This window comes from Dermacentor variabilis, chromosome 5 (genome assembly GCF_050947875.1).
Source record: "Dermacentor variabilis isolate Ectoservices chromosome 5, ASM5094787v1, whole genome shotgun sequence".
NCBI classification, from domain to species: Eukaryota; Metazoa; Arthropoda; class Arachnida; order Ixodida; family Ixodidae; genus Dermacentor; species Dermacentor variabilis.
The window spans coordinates 70285308-70307571 of record NC_134572.1 but is presented as its reverse complement, the minus strand read 5'-3'; the positions used below and the strand labels follow the sequence as shown (position 1 = coordinate 70307571).

At 47.9% G+C, this 22264-nt stretch overlaps 1 protein-coding gene across 1 annotated transcript; it reads left to right on the top strand.

Annotated features, from left to right (window-relative positions):
- Positions 1-2956: 2956 nt before the first annotated feature.
- Positions 2957-4784, top strand: LOC142582766 (uncharacterized). Its single transcript, XM_075692790.1, has one exon. The coding sequence runs from the start codon at positions 2983-2985 to the stop codon at positions 4375-4377; it is 1395 nt and encodes a 464-aa protein (XP_075548905.1). The 5' UTR covers positions 2957-2982; the 3' UTR covers positions 4378-4784.
- The last annotated feature ends 17480 nt before the right edge of the window (positions 4785-22264 follow it).

Here is a 22264-nt window from a genome sequence, read left to right as displayed (position 1 = left end):
GGCATATATATGGGCACACACAAAAGCGTGCGGCCCTGTAACGCTGTAAGGAGGAGGAATAAACGTTTATTTTCGAAACAGTATCCCGGGGTAAAAGCCCCGGTTCTGCTCTAGGTGGGAAGTCTCCACATTCCAGGAACCCTCTGGCCTTCGCTGCCTCCTTGGCCCTGGCGACGGCACGTCGTTGTTGCTCCAAATCCTGGAGACGAGCTTGGCCTCCCACATTTGGATGGGGCCTTCGCTTCCTTTTCTGGCGTTACAGTCTTTCGCTGAAGGCGATGCGTCTGTGTCTAGATGCCATGGACACTCGAAGATCAGGTGCACCAAGGTGTCCGGTACGCCGCACATTGGGCAGTGGTATCCTTGTAGCTTTGGGTAGAGTCTGTGCATGAGTATTCCGTAGGTGTAAGCGTTACTCTGTAGTCTTCTGAGTGCGCTACTTTTTTCTTTGTTGAGCTTTGGGTGAGGTGGTGGATACATCCTGCGTTCCAGCCTGTGATGTTGGAGGATCGCTGAGTAGGTGATAGGTATACGGTCTCTACGCTCCGGACTTCCGAGCCGCGGTGTGTGCCGCTTCGTTCCCCTCCCACCCTTCGTGCCCAGGAGCCAATGTCACGCAGGTATAGGGGAACGGAGTGCTTCGGTGCTTCAATATCTTCAGTGATTCTGTCGACACACGACCCTTAGCGTAGTTCCTGACAGCTGCTTCAGTTAGAAAAGACGACAGCTGTGTCCATGCACGTGGCAGTTGCTAGGACCATCGCCATCTCTTTTGCAGTCTCAGGGTTAGACGCTAGCTCTCTGCCATGCGAATCTACGACGCTCAGGGTGTAGGCATTTCTTTGCGGGTATTTGGCTGCGTCAAGGTATCTGCCTTAGAGCTGTGCACGGGCTCGGGCCGGCCCGAATGCCCGGACCCGGCCTGGCCCGCAGGCCGGGCTCCGGCCATTTGGAGATTCTCTCACTCGGGCTTGGGCCGGGCCCAGACCACGCTTTCTAGGCTCCCCGATCTCGACTGCGTACCTTATGCGAAAGTGTGCTTGTCGTCTCGCATGTAGGTACAACAGGAAGTGCAATGTACTTATTTATCAAAAATGCAATCTACAGGGACGGGAGAAAAGTGTCAAATCTACGACTTTCAGAAGACAGGAGTCGCTGGGACGTGGAACCGGCACAATTACGGCGATGCCATTCACGTTACTTCTACTGATTTTGCAGATTGGTAATGTTGATTTTCGCTTTTCTTACACGCTTTATGTTTTGCTGGTTCCCCGCCAAGGGTTCTTTTAGCGTATTGAGTGCAGTAGGTGCCGGTTTCACCTATTGCTTCGCCTCTCCTTCTATTTTCTTCTCCTGCGGCGATGTAGATCTCCCACTTTCCACAATGGAAATCTTGCAGCAGTTTTAGGCAGGCCAAGATAGTATTAAGGCTAAACTAATTTATATTGAATCGACGCAGGCAGAAAACAAGCTAGGTATAGATGAACCTGATTGCCGTATCAGTTCAGTAGAAGAGAAGCTAACTAATCTTGATGCAATGAATTCAGCAGTCACAAAATGTGTGAAGCAATGCTGAGATCAAAGTCGCGCACATTTCAGTTCTGTCTTGGGAAAAAGCAATGGAGGCATTACTTACCAAAATTAAATTATGGGGTTTTACGTGCCAAAACCACTTTCTGATGATGAGGCACGCCGTAGTGGTGGACTCCGGAAATTTCGACCACCTGGGGTTCTTTAACGTGCACCTAAATCTAAGTACACGGGTGTTTTCGCATTCCGCCCCCATCGAAATGCGGCCGCCGTGGCCGCGATTCGTTCTCGCGACCTCGTGCTCAGCAGCGTAACACCATAGCCACTGAGCAACGGCGGCGGGTGTTGACGACCTTGAGATTTGTAGGCGAAGACGCAACTTCTTCTTTTACGGCGTACCTGATGCCGAACCTCGTGACACGAGCATCGATCTTGGAATTGTGTGCCTCAAAATCAGGCATCAAGTCAGTTTCATTAGAGAGGGCTCATGGGTTGATTCGATTACAATAGGTAAAAAACGGCCCATACTTGCAAAGTTGGCATTGTTAAAAAAAAGGAAACTGCGTGTTTTATAAAGCTTAAGAAAGTTAAAAGACACAACTGGCATTTCCGAGGACTTCTATGAAGCGGTACGGAGGAAAAGAAGCAATTTTACAGGACTTTGCAGAGTCACAGAAAAGGAAGGGGGTATAAAGCGACGCTTGGTTATGATTGTTTTGTTAAATGGAACAAATTGTGTTTATGAATAAGGAAGAGAGAAAAATGTACTGCGGAAGTGACCATGTCAAACCAGCTCCGTTGGTCCTTCATGCCAGCTGCTAAATTACCGCAGTTTCGAAAACTATATTGACGAGTTACCCTCGCTCATAAGTACATTTAAGCCTTCTGTTGCTCTAGATACTGAATCTGGGCTGTGCCAGGATATTTGCGATCATGAGGTTCGTCTAACTGGGTACATCCAACAGAAAAGTTCAAAATGCACATCGAGGTGACGTATTTGTTCTTGTAGATAAGATTATTTCCCTATATCAAATGTGAATCAATGGAGGTGCGTCCAAGGCCATGTTTTGTATAAGCAGGAACTTCCAAACAGCGTGGCGATTACAGTATGAAGCTTTTATCATCCCCGAAAACCTTCGCACGAACACCATCGGCCAGTTTCAAAGCTTACCTGGCGCAGTGCATAAGCAGGCATTATGGTCATAGGCGGGGACATTAATTGACCTGATATTAAATAGGCCGGGTTGTCTACAAACATTCTTTATGCCGGGAGCTTGCAACGTAGAAATCACGAATTTGTAGCGCCCACCGACGCCGCTACGCGCGGAAGCTAGAGGACGCCGCTCTCGGTCACCGCTGCGAAAGATGACGAAGATAAAGTTGGGCTGCGCGTGCTCGCGGCGCAAGCATGGCACGCGCTGTTCCATTCTAAGAAGCTGCCACGCTGGTCGCATGTTTAAGCAGGCAATGTCTGACCCTGCGTCGCTCAACCTGCAGCAGCTTCTGCATCTTGCACAGGCCATCTGTCACACAGCAGCCATCACCATCGAGCCCGCTGAAGCAGCAGCCAAGTTTTGCTACCAGGTTGCTTTGGTTAGAGACAGTGTGTTCCTGGAGGGCCTGTTGAAAAACTGCCGCGAGTTGTTCGAGAAGCGAGAGGAGCTGATGGGCCCGCTCGAGGCGACGAAAAGGACGCCCTACGTCTCCTCCTTGGCCGAGCTCCTGGCGGCATTCGAGTCATCGAACGGCGCTGGCGCCGATGCAGCCAGTGACACTGTCAAGGACTTCCCTGTGCGCTGGACGCCCTACGTCTCCTCCTTGGCCGAGTTCCTGGCGGCATGCGAGTCACCGAACGGCGCTGGCGCCGATGCAGTCTTTGAGGCTGTCGACGCCAGAGATGGCAAGAGGCCACATGGCATCTGGAGGAGTGCTGTAGTATGGTTACGTCGCCTGGTTGTGCAGGCAATGTCTGACCCTGCTTCACTCAACCTGCAGCAGCTTCTGCATCTTGCACAGGCCATCTGTCACACAGCGGCCATCACCATCGAGCCCGCTGAAGCAGCAGCCAAGTTTTGCTACCAGGTTGCTTTGGTTAGAGACAGTGTGTTCCTGGAGGGCCTGTTGAACAACTGCCGCGAGTTGTTCGAGAAGCGAGAGGAGCTGATGGGCCCGCTCGAGGCGACGAAAAGGACGCCCTACGTCTCCTCCTTGACCGAGCTCCTGGCGGCATTCGAGTCATCGAATGGCGCTGGCGCCGATGCAGCCAGTGACACTGTCAAGGACTTCCCTGTGCGCTGGACGCCCTACGTCTCCTCCTTGGCCGAGTTCCTGGCGGCATGCGAGTCATCGAACGGCGCTGGCGCCGATGCAGCCTGTGACGCTGTCGACGCCAGAGATGGCAAGAGGCCGAATGGCATCTGGAGGATTACTGTCGTGTGGTTATGTCGCCTGGTTATGCAGGCAATGTCTGACCCTGCTTCACTCAACCTGCAGCAGCTTCTGCTTCTTGCACAGGCCATCTGTCACACAGCGGCCATCACCATAGAGCCCGCTGAAGCAGCAGCCAAGTTTTGCTACCAGGTTGCTTTGGTTAGAGACAGTGTGTTCCTGGAAGGCCTGTTGAACAGCTGCCGCGAGTTGTTCGAGAAGCGAGAGGAGCTGATGGGCCCGCTCGAGGCTTCGAAAAGGACGCCCTACATCTCATCCTTGGCCGAGCTCCTGGCGGCATTCGAGTCATCGAACGGCGCCGATGCAGTCTGGGACACTGTCGACGCCAGAGATGGCAAGAGGCCGAATGGCATCTGCAGGAGTACTGTGCAGTCCCTGGCCATTCAACTGAGTTGCTAATTCCACGTCGTCCTGCGCCTGCCATACCTGGTCAGCTTTGCCGAGATGGAGTGTCTGAAGTCAGCAGCGACGGCTGCCGGCAAGGCCATGGAGCAGGCTGAACCATACCTGATGCGTGCGGTGGACGATTACGTTGATGTATCTCTGTTTCTCGAGCAAATCATAGTTTTTGAACTGGCACTTATATATACGTATCTGTACGTTAGACATTTGTTCAATAAATTATCAGTTAAGAGTCAGCGCTGTGTTGTCGTTTTTACCTTCCTTTTGTCCGTGAGCTTGTGTTGCGCTGTTACGAACCTTACGATGAGTACATGTCGCCGCTCCGTCTGAGTGGGGACCTCTGTTTTTGCCAAAGAGCGTCAACTGAAAACACCGTAAAACTAAAATAAGTAGGCACGAAAGGAAGGAAGCGACACGATTTGCGAAAGACAGTTATCAAAATCTATCTAGATGCGGCTAAAAGAGAAAGCCAAGGAATTCTGGAAGCACGGTAAATGGTGAAGAAATGTCAAAGTAGAAAAAATAAGAACGTTGTTAGCTTTCCTGACTTTAGTGTCTTGAGATGGATGCCTTGCCGCACGAGAAAAATAATGGTGATATTCTGACATGACGGCACGAATGAACCGCCACAACGCTTCGCCTCATCGGACCTCGCTGCGGGTTTCGTCAAGTTGTCCGGTAGTGTGTTGATTTGGCTTGTCTCGTTGTATGGTTCGATGTACTATTTTAGAAAAGTCAAAGCATCTCTGGCGTGAAATCTTTATAGGAACATTAAACCCACAAGGTTCCGGAATTGAAAATCTAAAGTACGACTTTGGAAATGTCAGTGCAGCTTTCGCAACAAAAGTTTGAGACCTTTCTATCCATAAACTTTCGGAATTGAAATACATGCGCTCGGTATTCCGCGGCCTCCGCGAGATGCCGCGACGTGCCCGCTCGTCATCAAAACGCCCTTCAAACTTTATGCTCGGAACGGGCTCCTTGCGTTATGTGACTCCAGGTGCATGGTGCTGCCGCGAAATCAAGCCCGAGTTGACAATGTTCGCGCCGAAATGTCTTTTCGATCTTTGAAAAGGCATTCCAGACAAAATTCAGAATGATTTCCGGATCCAGAGGTTGTTTCAGTCTGTGACGCATGATACATACCTACATACATACATACATACATACATACATACATACATACATACATACATACATACATATATACATACATACATACATACATACATACATACATACATACATACATACATACATACATACATACATACATACATACATACATACATACATACATACATACATACATACATACATACATACATACATACATAGGTGTGGCCAACCTATTCCTGGGTGGGCCAAGCATACATTTAGACATGGGCCGAATATAAATTTTGGGGTAGGCCAACTTGAAACTTGAGGGTGGCGCAACTTAAATTTGGGCGTGGGCCAAAGTGAAATTTGATCGTGGGCCAATCGAAAGTGCCTCGAGCGGCCATTCACACAGTAATATTGCGTGTACTTGCGGGATTGTTTCACGCTCAGAAAACCACTTTTATAGCACGTATTCAGAAACAAAAAGCTCTTTCAGGAGTTTTTCATATTGCTCTACAATTTTCTCACTGATACTTTTCACCTAAATATAATATTTGAGAAGTTGATTGATTAATTAAGATTAGTTATGGAATTAAGCGGGGCGCAAAAATAGTATGAGTATCGCCAAGCGAAGGTAAACAACGTTACCTTGGTTCTATCCAGCTGCATGGTATTTGGATATCGTTAGTTCTTGGTGCATCATAGTTGGGCACCATGTATACTCACGAACTTATTCTGCGCATCTTCCATTAATGTGCTGTTTAAATTGCGTGTTTCATTCCACGCCTCTAAGGCGTGTTCAAGTAATGGAAAACACATGGATGTGAACGATTTGAGCAAAAGGAAATGCATACGGAAATCTCTTGTAAGTCTGCAGAGGGTACCGGTCGTGCGCGGGCCTCGTGTTGGTGCGCGATTAAAGTCGACGGAGAAGGTTAACATATACTATAAAAAAAACATGCCGAGATCGCTTACTTCAAGAACCTTGGCCAACAATGCACGATCAACGAACAACAGTATAAGGGTAGGCATTATGCTGGGTATTACGCTAATATGACATAATTCTGGCTTTAGACAAATTTTAGAGTGAGCTCGTTCAATTGGCACCATTCAGATAATAAAGACACGTCGGACCGCAAACCACGGCTGTCCTCAATATTGTGTTTCTCCTGGATTATTTTGATGTCGTCAGCGCTAAAAAGGAATGAAGAGTTCTGATTTGCTCAAGAAGCGTCACTGATGAAAATGAAATGGGAAGCGAACCAACACGGAACCTTGGAGCACACCACTAGACACCGTATAGACAAAAGATTGATCACTGACGCTCACGAAACCGGACCTATCGAGAAATAGCTGCGTAGGAAAGCCGTAAAGCTGCAATAGCAGCTTCGACACTGGAGTGCGCAAGCTTCACGAGCTGTAAGCGATGACTCACTAGGTCGAAGGCTTTCCTGAGGTCGCAGTGCGGAGATCAAGCAACAACACCGCGTGAAAGCTGACGCAGCTCTGCGGATTACTCCAACGGGACAACAGGCGGTGATCCTGCTTTCGGACCATGCGCACCACCGCGCAACGATAATTGTTGCTATTACCAGATGGACATTATCGTATCTAGGATCTTCAAAAGGCAGGTGTTGCTGGTACGTGGAACCGGCACAATTATGGCGATGCCATCCACGTTACTTCTACTGATTTTGCAGATTGGTAATGTTGAGTTTCGCTTTTCTTACACGCTTTATGTTTTGTTCGTTCCCCGCCTACGGTTGGTTGAGTGCAGTAGGTGCAAGTTTCACTTATTGCGTCGCCTGTACTTGTTTTTACTTCTCCTGCGTTAATACGGCGATGTAGAACTGAATCCCCCACTCTCTACAATAGAAATCTTGCAGAAGCGTTAGATAGGGGAAGATATTATAAGGGCGAAATTAATTGATATTCAATGTGCACAGGCAGAAAACAAGATAGGTATAGATGAACTTGATTACCTTGTCAAGTCAGTAGGACAGAAGCTAAATAACCTTGACGCAACGGATTCAGCAGTCACAAAACGTGTGAAGCAATGCTAAGATCAATATCGCGCATATTTAACTTCCGTCTTGGAAAAGAGCACTGGAGGCATTACTCTCGAAAGCTGACGACCTTGAGAATCGTAGATGAAGACGCAATTTCGTCTTTCCAAACGCAATTTCCAAGCTCGTGACACAAGCACCAATGTTTGAATTATGTGCCTCAAAATCAGGCATCCAGTCAGTTTCAATAGAGAGGGATCATGGGTTGATTCGATTGGAACAGGTAAAAAACGGCCCATACTTGCAAAGTTTGCATTGTTATAAAAAACAGCTTGTTTTATATAGCGTAAGAAAGTTAAAAAACACAACTGGCATTTCCGAGGACTTGGTTGAAGCGGTATGGAGGAAAAGAAATATTTTTACAAGACATTGCAGTGTCACCGAAAAGGACGGTGGTAAAGCGACGCTTATAGTTATGATCATTCGATTAAATGCAACAAATTGTGTTTATGAATAAGGAAGAGAGAAAGCTGTACTGTGGAAGTGACCGCGTCAAACCAGCTCCGTTGGTCCTTCATGTCAGCTGTTAAATTACCGCAGTATCAAAAACAATATTGACAAGTTACCCTCGCTCATAAGTACAGTTAAGCCTTCTGTTGCCCTAGATATTGAATCTGGGCTGTGCCAGGACATTTGCGATCATGAGGTTCGTCTAACTGGGTACATGCAACAGAAAAGATCAAAATGCACATGGTGGTGACGTATTTGTTCTTGTAGATAAGATTATTTCCCTATATCAAATGAGAATCAATGGAGGTGCGTCCAAGGCCATGTTTTGTATAAACAGGAACTTCCAAACAGCGTGGCGCTTACAGTATGAAGCTTTTATCATCCCCGAAAACCTTCGCTCGAACACCATCGGCCAGTTTCAAAGCTTACCTGACGCAGTGCATAAGCAGGCCTTATGGTCATAGGCGAGGACATTAATTGACCTGATATTAAATAGGCCAGGTTGTCTAACAGCATTTTTTATGCCGGGAGCTTCCAACGTAGAAATCACGAATTTGTGGCGCCCACCGACGCCGCTGCGCGCGGAAGCTAGAGGACGGCGCTCTCGGTCACCGCTGCGAAAGATGACGAAGATAAAGTTGGGCGGCGCGTGCTCGCGGCGCAAGCATGGCACGCGCTGTTCCATTCTAAGAAGCTGCTACGCTGGTCGCATGGTTATGCAGGCGATGTCTGACCCTGCTTCGCTCAACCTGCAGCAGCTTCTGCATCTTGCACAGGCCATCTGTCCCACAGCGGCCATCACCATCGAGCCCGCTGAAGCAGCAGCCAAGTTTTGCTACCAGGTTGATTTGGTTAGAGACAGTGTGTTCCTGGAGGGCCTGTTGAACAACTGCCGCGAGTTGTTCGAGAAGCGAGAGGAGCTGATGGGCCCGCTCGAGGCGACGAAAAGGACGCCCTACGTCTCCTCCTTGGCCGAGCTCCTGGCGGCATTCGAGTCATCGAACGGCGCTGGCGCCGATGCAGCCAGTGACACTGTCAAGGACTTCCCTGTGCGCTGGACGCCCTACGTCTCCTTCTTGGCCGAGTTCCTGGCGGCATGTGAGTCACCGAACGGCGCTGGTGCCGATGCAGCCAGTGACACTGTCAAGGACGTCCATGTGCACTGGACGCCGTACGTCTCCTCCTTGGCCGAGCTCCTGGCGGCATTCGAGTCATCGAACGGCGCTGGCGCTGATGCAGCCAGTGACACTGTCAAGGACTTCCCTGTGCGCTGGACGCCCTACGTCTCCTTCTTGGCCGAGTTCCTGGCGGCATGTGAGTCACCGAACGGCGCTGGTGCCGATGCAGCCAGTGACACTGTCAAGGACGTGCATGTGCACTGGACGCCGTACGTCTCCTTCTTGGCCGAGTTCCTGGCGGCATGTGAGTCACCGAACGGCGCTGGTGCCGATACAGCCAGTGACACTGTCAAGGACGTCCATGTGCACTGGACGCCGTACGTCTCCTCCTTGGCCGAGCTTCTGGTGGCATTCGAGTCATCAAACTGCGCTGGCGCCGATGCAGCCAGTGACACTGTCGACGCTAGAGATGGCAAGAGGCCGAATGGCATCTGGAGGAGTACTGTCATCTGGTTATGTCGCCTGGTTATGCAGGCAATGTCTGACCCTGCTTCACTCAACCTGCAGGAGCTTCTGCATCTTGCACAGGCCATCTGTCACACAGCGGCCATCACCATCGAGCCCGCTGAAGCAGCAGCCAAGTTTTGCTACCAGGTTGCTTTGGTTAGAGACAGTGCGTTCCTGGAGGGCCTGTTGAACAACTGCCGCGAGTTGTTCCGGAAGCGAGAGGAGCTGATGGGCCCGCTTGAGGCGACGAAAAGGACGCCCTACATCTCATCCTTGGCCGAGCTCCTGGCGGCATTCGAGTCATCGAACGGCGCCGATGCAGTCTGGGACACTGTCGACGCCAGAGATGGCAAGAGGACGAATGACATCTGGAGGAGTACTGTGTAGTCCCTGGCCATTCAACTGAGTGGCTGATTCCACGTCGTTCTGCGCCTGTCATACCTGGTCAGCTTTGTCGAGATGGAGTGCCTGAAGTCAGCAGTGACGGCTGCCGGCAAGGCCATGGAGCAGGCTGAGCCATACCTGATCCGTGCCGTCGTTGATTGCATTGATGTATCTCTGTTTCTCGCGCATATCATGGTTTTTGAACTGGCACTTATATATACGTATCTGTATGTTGGACGTTTGTTCAATAAATTATCAGTTGAGAGTCAGCGCTGTGTTGTCGTTTTTACCGTCCTTTTGTCCGTGAGCTTGTGTTGCGCTGTTACGAACCTTATGATGAGTACATTTCGCCGCTCCGTCTCAGTGGGGACCTCTGTTTTTGCCAAAGAGCGTCAACTGAAAACACCGTAAAGCTAAAATAAGTAGGCACGAAAGGAAGGAAGCGACGCGATTTGCGAAAGACAGTTATCCAAATCTATCTAGATGCGGCTAAAAGAGAAAGCCAAGGAATTCTGGAAGCACGGTAAATGGTGAAGAAATGTCAAAGTAGAAAAATAAGAACGTTGTTAGCTTTCCTGACTTTAGTGTCTTGAGATGGATGCCTTGCCGCACGAGAAAAAGAATGTTGATATTCTGACATGACAGCACGAATGAACCGCCACAACGCTTCGCCTCATCGGACCTCGCTGCGGGTTTCGTCAAGTTGTCCGGTAGTGTGTTGATTTGGCTTGTCTCGTTGTATGGTTTGATGTACTATTTTAGAAAAGTCAAAGCATCTCTGGCGTGAAATCTTTATAGGAACATCAAACCCACAAGGTTCCGGAATTGAACATCTAAAGTACGACTTTGGAAATGTCAGTGCAGCTTTCGCAACAAAAGTTGGAGACCTTTCTACCCATAAACTTTCGGAATTGAAATACATGCGCTCGGTAGATTCCGCGGCCTCCGCGAGATGCCGCGACGTGCCCGCTCGCCATCAAAACGCCCTTCAAACTTTATGCTCGGAAGGGCTCCTTGCTTTATGTGACTCCAGGTGCATGGGTGCTGCCGCGAAATCAAGCCCGAGTTGACAATGTTCGCGCCGAAATGTCTTTTCGAGCTTGGAAAAGGCATTCCAGACAAAATTCAGAATGATTTCCGGATCCAGGGGTTGTTTCAGTCTGTCACGCATGATACATACATACATACATACATACATACATACATACATACATACATACATACATACATACATACATACATACATACATACATACATACATACATACATACATACATACATACATACATACATACATACATACATATATACATACATACACACATACACACACACACACACACACACACACACACACAGGTTTGGCCAACCTATTTCTGGGTGGGCCAAGCATACATTTGGACATGGGCCGAATATAAATTTTTGGGTAGGCCAACTTGAAACTTGAGGGTGGCGCAACTTAAATTTGGCCGTGGGCCAAAGTGAAATTTGATCGTGGGCCAATCGAAAGTGCCTCGAGCGGCCATTCACACAGTAATATTGCGTGTACTTGCGGGATTGTTTCACGCTCAGAAAACCACTTTTATAGCACGTATTCAGAAACAAAAAGCTCTTTCAGGAGTTTTTCATATTGCTCTACAATTTTCTCACTGATACTTTTCACCTAAATATAATATTTGAGAAGTTGATTGATTAATTAAGATTAGTTATGGAATTAAGCGGAGGGCAAAAATAGTATGAGTATCGCCATGCGAAGGTAAACAACGTTACCTTGGTTCTATCCAGCTACATGGTATTTGGATATCTTTAGTTCTTGGTGCATCATTGTTGGGCACCATGTATACTCACGAACTTTTTCTGCGCACGTTCCATTAATGTGCTGTTTAAATTTCATGTTTCATTCCACGCCTCTAAGGCGTGTTCTAGTAATGGAAAACACATGGATGTGAACGATTTGAGCAAAAGGAAATGCATACGGAAATCTCTTGTAAGTCTGCAGAGGGTACCGGTCGTGCGCGGGCCTCGTGTTGGTGCGCGATTAAAGTAGACGGAGAAGCTTAACATATAATATAAAAAGAAAAACATGCCGGGATCGCTTACTTCGAGAACCTTGGTCAACAATGCACGATCAACGAACAACAGTATAAGGGTAGGCAGTATTCTGGGTATCACGCTACTATGACATAATTCTGGGTTTAGACAAACTTTAGAGTGAGCTCGTTCAATTGGCACCATTCAGACAATAAAGACACGTCGGACCGCAAACCACAGCTGTCATCAATATTGTGTTTCTCCTGGATTACTTTGATGTCGTCAGCGCAGAAAAGGAATGAAGAGTTCCGATTTGCTCAAGAAGCGTCACTGATGAAAATGAAATGGGAAGCGAACCAACACAGAACCTTGGAGCACACCACTAGACACCGTATAGACAAAAGATTGATCACTGACGCTCACGAAACCGGACCTATCGAGAAATAGCTGCGTAGGAAAGCCGTAAAGCTGCAATAGCAGCTTCGACACTGGAGTGCGCAAGCTTCACGAGCTGTAAGCGATGACTCACTAGGTCGAAGGCTTTCCTGAGGTCGCAGTGCGGAGATCAAGCAACAACACCGCGTGAAAGCTGACGCAGCTCTGCGGATGACTCCAACGGGACAACAGGCGGTGATCCTGCTTTCGGACCATGCGCACCACCGCGCAACGATAATTGTTGCTATTACCAGATGGACATTATCGTATCTAGGATCTTCAAAAGGCAGGTGTTGCTGGTACGTGGAACCGGCACAATTATGGCGATGCCATCCACGTTACTTCTACTGATTTTGCAGATTGGTAATGTTGAGTTTCGCTTTTCTTACACGCTTTATGTTTTGTTCGTTCCCCGCCTACGGTTGGTTGAGTGCAGTAGGTGCAAGTTTCACTTATTGCGTCGCCTGTACTTGTTTTTACTTCTCCTGCGTTTATACGGCGATGTAGAACTGAATCCCCCACTCTCTACAATAGAAATCTTGCAGAAGCGTTAGATAGGCCAAGATGTTATAAGGGCGAAATTAATTGATATTCAATGTGCACAGGCAGAAAACAAGATAGGTATAGATGAACTTGATTACCTTGTCAAGTCAGTAGGACAGAAGCTAAATAACCTTGACGCAACGGATTCAGCAGTCACAAAACGTGTGAAGCATTGCTAAGATCAATATCGCGCATATTTGACTTCCGTCTTGGAAAAGAGCACTGGAGGCATTACTCTCGAAAGCTGACGACCTTGAGAATCGTAGATGAAGACGCAATTTCGTCTTTCCAAACGCAATTTCCAAGCTCGTGACACAAGCACCTATGTTTGAATTATGTGCCTCAAAATCAGGCATCCAGTCAGTTTCAATAGAGAGGCATCATGGGTTGATTCGATTGGAACAGGTAAAAAACGGCCCATACTTGCAAAGTTTGCATTGTTATAAAAAACAGCATGTTTTATATAGCGTAAGAAAGTTAAAAGACACAACTGGCATTTCCGAGGACTTGGTTCAAGCGGTATGGAGGAAAAGAAATATTTTTACAAGACATTGCAGTGCCACCGAAAAGGACGGTGGTAAAGCGACGCTTATAGTTATGATCATTCGATTAAATGCAACAAATTGTGTTTATGAATAAGGAAGAGAGAAAGCTGTACTGTGGAAGTGACCGCGTCAAACCAGCTCCGTTGGTCCTTCATGTCAGCTGTTAAATTACCGCAGTATCAAAAACAATATTGACGAGTTACCCTCGCTCATAAGTACAGTTAAGCCTTCTGTTGCCCTAGATATTGAATCTGGGCTGTGCCACGACATTTGCGATCATGAGGTTCGTCTAACTGGGTACATGCAACAGAAAAGATCAAAATGCACATGGTGGTGACGTATTTGTTCTTGTAGATAAGATTATTTCCCTATATCAAATGAGAATCAATGGAGGTGCGTCCAAAGCCATGTTTTGTATAAACAGGAACTTCCAAACAGCGTGGCGATTACAGTATGAAGCTTTTATCATCCCCGAAAACCTTGGCTCGAACACCATCGGCCAGTTTCAAAGCTTACCTGACGCAGTGCATAAGCAGGCCTTATGGTCATAGGCGAGGACATTAATTGACCTGATATTAAATAGGCCAGGTTGTCTAACAGCATTTTTTATGCCGGGAGCTTCCAACGTAGAAATCACGAATTTGTGGCGCCCGCCGACGCCGCTGCGCGCGGAAGCTAGAGGACGGCGCTCTCGGTCACCGCTGCGAAAGATGACGAAGATAAAGTTGGGCGGCGCGTGCTCGTGGCGCAAGCATGGCACGCGCTGTTCCATTCTAAGAAGCTGCTACGCTGGTCGCATGGTTATGCAGGCGATGTCTGACCCTGCTTCGCTCAACCTGCAGCAGCTTCTGCATCTTGCACAGGCCATCTGTCCCACAGCGGCCATCACCATCGAGCCCGCTGAAGCAGCAGCCAAGTTTTGCTACCAGGTTGATTTGGTTAGAGACAGTGTGTTCCTGGAGGGCCTGTTGAACAACTGCCGCGAGTTGTTCGAGAAGCGAGAGGAGCTGATGGGCCCGCTCGAGGCGACGAAAAGGACGCCCTACATCTCATCCTTGGCCGAGCTCCTGGCGGCATTCGAGTCATCGAACGGCGCTGGCGCCGATGCAGCCAGTGACACTGTCAAGGACGTCCATGTGCACTGGACGCCGTACGTCTCCTCCTTGGCCGAGCTTCTGGTGGCATTCGAGTCATCGAACGGCGCTGGCGCCGATGCAGCCCGTGACACTGTCGACGCCAGAGATGGCAAGAGGCCGAATGGCATCTGGAGGAGTACTGTCGTCTGGTTATGTCGCCTGGTTATGCAGGCAATGTCTGACCCTGCTTCACTCAACCTGCAGCAGCTTCTGCATCTTGCACAGGCCATCTGTCACACAGCGGCCATCACCATCGAGCCCGCTGAAGCAGCAGCCAAGTTTTGCTACCAGGTTGCTTTGGTTAGAGACAGTGCGTTCCTGGAGGGCCTGTTGAACAACTGCCGCGAGTTGTTCCGGAAGCGAGAGGAGCTGATGGGCCCGCTTGAGGCGACGAAAAGGACGCCCTACATCTCATCCTTGGCCGAGCTCCTGGCGGCATTCGAGTCATCGAACGGCGCCGATGCAGTCTGGGACACTGTCGACGCCAGAGATGGCAAGAGGCCGAATGGCATCTGGAGGAGTACTGTGCAGTCCCTGGCCATTCAACTGAGTGGCTGATTCCACGTCGTTCTGCGCCTGTCATACCTGGTCAGCTTTGTCGAGATGGAGTGCCTCAAGTCAGCAGTGACGGCTGCCGGCAAGGCCATGGAGCGGGCTGAACCATACCTGATCCGTGCCGTCGACGATTGCATTGATGTATCTCTGTTTCTCGCGCATATCATGGTTTTTGAACTGGCACTTATATATACGTATCTGTATGTTGGACGTTTGTTCAATAAATTATCAGTTGAGAGTCAGCGCTGTGTTGTCGTTTTTACCTTCCTTTTGTCCGTGAGCTTGTGTTGCGCTGTTACGAACCTTATGATGAGTACATTTCGCCGCTCCGTCTGAGTGGGGACCTCTGTTTTTGCCAAAGAGCGTCAACTGAAAACACCGTAAAGCTAAAATAAGTAGGCACGAAAGGAAGGAAGCGACGCGATTTGCGAAAGACAGTTATCCAAATCTATCTAGATGCGGCTAAAAGAGATAGCCAAGGAATTCTGGAAGCACGGTAAATGGTGAAGAAATGTCAAAGTAGAAAAATAAGAACGTTGTTAGCTTTCCTGACTTTAGTGTCTTGAGATGGATGCCTTGCCGCACGAGAAAAAGAATGTTGATATTCTGACATGACGGCACGAATGAACCGCCACAACGCTTCGCCTCATCGGACCTCGCTGCGGGTTTCGTCAAGTTGTCTGGTAGTGTGTTGATTTGGCTTGTCTCGTTGTATGGTTCGATGTACTATTTTAGAAAAGTCAAAGCATCTCTGGCGTGAAATCTTTATAGGAACATCAAACCCACAAGGTTCCGGAATTGAACATCTAAAGTACGACTTTGGAAATGTCAGTGCAGCTTTCGCAACAAAAGTTGGAGACCTTTCTACCCATAAACTTTCGGAATTGAAATACATGCGCTCGGTAGATTCCGCGGCCTCCGCGAGATGCCGCAACGTGCCCGCTCGCCATCACAACGCCCTTCAAACTTTATGCTCGGAAGGGCTCCTTGCTTTATGTGACTCCAGGTGCATGGGTGCTGCCGCGAAATCAAGCCCGAGTTGACAATCTTCGCGCCGAAATGTCTTTTCGAGCTTGGAAAAGGCATTCCAGACAAAATTCAGAATGATTTCCGGATCCAGGGGTTGTTTCAGTCTGTGACGCATGATACATACATACATACATACATACATACATACATACATACATACATACATACATACATACATACATACATACATACATACATACATACATACATACATACATACATACATACATACATACATACATACATACATACATACATACATAGGTGTGGCCAACCTATTTCTGGGTGGGCCAAGCATACATTTGGACATGGGCCGAATATAAATTTTTGGGTAGGCCAACTTGAAACTTGAGGGTGGCGCAACTTAAATTTGGCCGTGGGCCAAAGTGAAATTTGATCGTGGGCCAATCGAAAGTGCCTCGAGCGGCCATTCACACAGTAATAATGCGTGTACTTGCGGGCTTCTTTCACGCTCAGAAAACCACTTTTATAGCACGTATTCAGAAACAAAAAGCTCTTTCAGGAGTTTTTCATATTGCTCTACAATTTTCTCACTGATACTTTTCACCTAAATATAATATTTGAGAAGTTGATTGATTAATTAAGATTAGTTATGGAATTAAGCGGAGGGCAAAAATAGTATGAGTATCGCCAAGCGAAGGTAAACAACGTTACCTTGGTTCTACCCAGCTACATGGTATTTGGATATCTTTAGTTCTTGGTGCATCATAGTTGGGCACCATGTATACTCACGAACTTATTCTGCGCATCTTCCATTAATGTGCTGTTTAAATTGCGTGTTTCATTCCACGCCTCTAAGGCGTGTTCAAGTAATGGAAAACACATGGATGTGAACGATTTGAGCAAAAGGAAATGCATACGGAAATCTCTTGTAAGTCTGCAGAGGGTACCGGTCGTGCGCGGGCCTCGTGTTGGTGCGCGATTAAAGTCGACGGAGAAGGTTAACATATACTATAAAAAAAAACATGCCGAGATCGCTTACTTCAAGAACCTTGGCCAACTATGCACGATCAACGAACAACAGTATAAGGGTAGGCATTATTCTGGGTATTACGCTAATATGACATAATTCTGGCTTTAGACAAATTTTAGAGTGAGCTCGTTCAATTGGCACCATTCAGATAATAAAGACACGTCGGACCGCAAACCACGGCTGTCCTCAATATTGTGTTTCTCCTGGATTATTTTGATGTCGTCAGCGCTAAAAAGGAATGAAGAGTTCTGATTTGCTCAAGAAGCGTCACTGATGAAAATGAAATGGGAAGCGAACCAACACAGAACCTTGGAGCACACCACTAGACACCGTATAGACAAAAGATTGATCACTGACGCTCACGAAACCGGACCTATCGAGAAATAGCTGCGTAGGAAAGCCGTAAAGCTGCAATAGCAGCTTCGACACTGGAGTGCGCAAGCTTCACGAGCTGTAAGCGATGACTCACTAGGTCGAAGGCTTTCCTGAGGTCGCAGTGCGGAGATCAAGCAACAACACCGCGTGAAAGCTGACGCAGCTCTGCGGATGACTCCAACGGGACAACAGGCGGTGATCCTGCTTTCGGACCATGCGCACCACCGCGCAACGATAATTGTTGCTATTACCAGATGGACATTATCGTATCTAGGATCTTCAAAAGGCAGGTGTTGCTGGTACGTGGAACCGGCACAATTATGGCGATGCCATCCACGTTACTTCTACTGATTTTGCAGATTGGTAATGTTGAGTTTCGCTTTTCTTACACGCTTTATGTTTTGTTCGTTCCCCGCCTACGGTTGGTTGAGTGCAGTAGGTGCAAGTTTCACTTATTGCGTCGCCTGTACTTGTTTTTACTTCTCCTGCGTTTATACGGCGATGTAGAACTGAATCCCCCACTCTCTACAATAGAAATCTTGCAGAAGCGTTAGATAGGCCAAGATATTATAAGGGCGAAATTAATTGATATTGAATGTGCACAGGCAGAAAACAAGATAGGTATAGATGAACTTGATTACCTTGTCAAGTCAGTAGGACAGAAGCTAAATAACCTTGACGCAACGGATTCAGCAGTCACAAAACGTGTGAAGCAATGCTAAGATCAATATCGCGCATATTTGACTTCCGTCTTGGAAAAGAGCACTGGAGGCATTACTCTCGAAAGCTGACGACCTTGAGAATCGTAGATGAAGACGCAATTTCGTCTTTCCAAACGCAATTTCCAAGCTCGTGACACAAGCACCTATGTTTGAATTATGTGCCTCACAATCAGGCATCCAGTCAGTTTCAATAGAGAGGCATCATGGGTTGATTCGATTGGAACAGGTAAAAAACGGCCCATACTTGCAAAGTTTGCATTGTTATAAAAAACAGCATGTTTTATATAGCGTAAGAAAGTTAAAAGACACAACTGGCATTTCCGAGGACTTGGTTGAAGCGGTATGGAGGAAAAGAAATATTTTTACAAGACATTGCAGTGTCACCGAAAAGGACGGTGGTAAAGCGACGCTTATAGTTATGATCATTCGATTAAATGCAACAAATTGTGTTTATGAATAAGGAAGAGAGAAAGCTGTACTGTGGAAGTGACCGCGTCAAACCAGCTCCGTTGGTCCTTCATGTCAGCTGTTAAATTACCGCAGTATCAAAAACAATATTGACGAGTTACCCTCGCTCATAAGTACAGTTAAGCCTTCTGTTGCCCTAGATATTGAATCTGGGCTGTGCCAGGACATTTGCGATCATGAGGTTCGTCTAACTGGGTACATGCAACAGAAAAGATCAAAATGCACATGGTGGTGACGTAGTTGTTCTTGTAGATAAGATTATTTCCCTATATCAAATGAGAATCAATGGAGGTGCGTCCAAGGCCATGTTTTGTATAAACAGGAACTTCCAAACAGCGTGGCGATTACAGTATGAAGCTTTTATCATCCCCGAAAACCTTCGCTCGAACACCATCGGCCAGTTTCAAAGCTTACCTGACGCAGTGCATAAGCAGGCCTTATGGTCATAGGCGAGGACATTAATTGACCTGATATTAAATAGGCCAGGTTGTCTAACAGCATTTTTTATGCGGGGAGCTTCCAACGTAGAAATCACGAATTTGTGGCGCCCGCCGACGCCGCTGCGCGCGGAAGCTAGAGGACGGCGCTCTCGGTCACCGCTGCGAAAGATGACGAAGATAAAGTTGGGCGGCGCGTGCTCGTGGCGCAAGCATGGCACGCGCTGTTCCATTCTAAGAAGCTGCTACGCTGGTCGCATGGTTATGCAGGCGATGTCTGACCCTGCTTCGCTCAACCTGCAGCAGCTTCTGCATCTTGCACAGGCCATCTGTCCCACAGCGGCCATCACCATCGAGCCCGCTGAAGCAGCAGCCAAGTTTTGCTACCAGGTTGATTTGGTTAGAGACAGTGTGTTCCTGGAGGGCCTGTTGAACAACTGCCGCGAGTTGTTCGAGAAGCGAGAGGAGCTGATGGGCCCGCTCGAGGCGACGAAAAGGACGCCCTACATCTCATCCTTGGCCGAGCTCCTGGCGGCATTCGAGTCATCGAACGGCGCTGGCGCCGATGCAGCCAGTGACACTGTCAAGGACGTCCATGTGCACTGGACGCCGTACGTCTCCTCCTTGGCCGAGCTTCTGGTGGCATTCGAGTCATCGAACGGCGCTGGCGCCGATGCAGCCCGTGACACTGTCGACGCCAGAGATGGCAAGAGGCCGAATGGCATCTGGAGGAGTACTGTCGTCTGGTTATGTCGCCTGGTTATGCAGGCAATGTCTGACCCTGCTTCACTCAACCTGCAGCAGCTTCTGCATCTTGCACAGGCCATCTGTCACACAGCGGCCATCACCATCGAGCCCGCTGAAGCAGCAGCCAAGTTTTGCTACCAGGTTGCTTTGGTTAGAGACAGTGCGTTCCTGGAGGGCCTGTTGAACAACTGCCGCGAGTTGTTCCGGAAGCGAGAGGAGCTGATGGGCCCGCTTGAGGCGACGAAAAGGACGCCCTACATCTCATCCTTGGCCGAGCTCCTGGCGGCATTCGAGTCATCGAACGGCGCCGATGCAGTCTGGGACACTGTCGACGCCAGAGATGGCAAGAGGCCGAATGGCATCTGGAGGAGTACTGTGCAGTCCCTGGCCATTCAACTGAGTGGCTGATTCCACGTCGTTCTGCGCCTGTCATACCTGGTCAGCTTTGTCGAGATGGAGTGCCTCAAGTCAGCAGTGACGGCTGCCGGCAAGGCCATGGAGCGGGCTGAACCATACCTGATCCGTGCCGTCGACGATTGCATTGATGTATCTCTGTTTCTCGCGCATATCATGGTTTTTGAACTGGCACTTATATATACGTATCTGTATGTTGGACGTTTGTTCAATAAATTATCAGTTGAGAGTCAGCGCTGTGTTGTCGTTTTTACCTTCCTTTTGTCCGTGAGCTTGTGTTGCGCTGTTACGAACCTTATGATGAGTACATTTCGCCGCTCCGTCTGAGTGGGGACCTCTGTTTTTGCCAAAGAGCGTCAACTGAAAACACCGTAAAGCTAAAATAAGTAGGCACGAAAGGAAGGAAGCGACGCGATTTGCGAAAGACAGTTATCCAAATCTATCTAGATGCGGCTAAAAGAGATAGCCAAGGAATTCTGGAAGCACGGTAAATGGTGAAGAAATGTCAAAGTAGAAAAATAAGAACGTTGTTAGCTTTCCTGACTTTAGTGTCTTGAGATGGATGCCTTGCCGCACGAGAAAAAGAATGTTGATATTCTGACATGACGGCACGAATGAACCGCCACAACGCTTCGCCTCATCGGACCTCGCTGCGGGTTTCGTCAAGTTGTCTGGTAGTGTGTTGATTTGGCTTGTCTCGTTGTATGGTTCGATGTAGTATTTTAGAAAAGTCAAAGCATCTCTGGCGTGAAATCTTTATAGGAACATCAAACCCACAAGGTTCCGGAATTGAACATCTAAAGTACGACTTTGGAAATGTCAGTGCAGCTTTCGCAACAAAAGTTGGAGACCTTTCTACCCATAAACTTTCGGAATTGAAATACATGCGCTCGGTAGATTCCGCGGCCTCCGCGAGATGCCGCGACGTGCCCGCTCGCCATCACAACGCCCTTCAAACTTTATGCTCGGAAGGGCTCCTTGCTTTATGTGACTCCAGGTGCATGGGTGCTGCCGCGAAATCAAGCCCGAGTTGACAATCTTCGCGCCGAAATGTCTTTTCGAGCTTGGAAAAGGCATTCCAGACAAAATTCAGAATGATTTCCGGATCCAGGGGTTGTTTCAGTCTGTGACGCATGATACATACATACATACATACATACATACATACATACATACATACATACATACATACATACATACATACATACATACATACATACATACATACATACATACATACATACATACATACATACATACATACATACATACATACATAGGTGTGGCCAACCTATTTCTGGGTGGGCCAAGCATACATTTGGACATGGGCCGAATATAAATTTTTGGGTAGGCCAACTTGAAACTTGAGGGTGGCGCAACTTAAATTTGGCCGTGGGCCAAAGTGAAATTTGATCGTGGGCCAATCGAAAGTGCCTCGAGCGGCCATTCACACAGTAATAATGCGTGTACTTGCGGGCTTCTTTCACGCTCAGAAAACCACTTTTATAGCACGTATTCAGAAACAAAAAGCTCTTTCAGGAGTTTTTCATATTGCTCTACAATTTTCTCACTGATACTTTTCACCTAAATATAATATTTGAGAAGTTGATTGATTAATTAAGATTAGTTATGGAATTAAGCGGAGGGCAAAAATAGTATGAGTATCGCCAAGCGAAGGTAAACAACGTTACCTTGGTTCTACCCAGCTACATGGTATTTGGATATCTTTAGTTCTTGGTGCATCATAGTTGGGCACCATGTATACTCACGAACTTATTCTGCGCATCTTCCATTAATGTGCTGTTTAAATTGCGTGTTTCATTCCA

Bases quoted from the DNA above. Each gene is read 5' to 3' on its own strand.
- LOC142582766 (XM_075692790.1), top strand. From the start codon at position 2,983: ATGTTTAAGCAGGCAATGTCTGACCCTGCGTCGCTCAACCTGCAGCAG.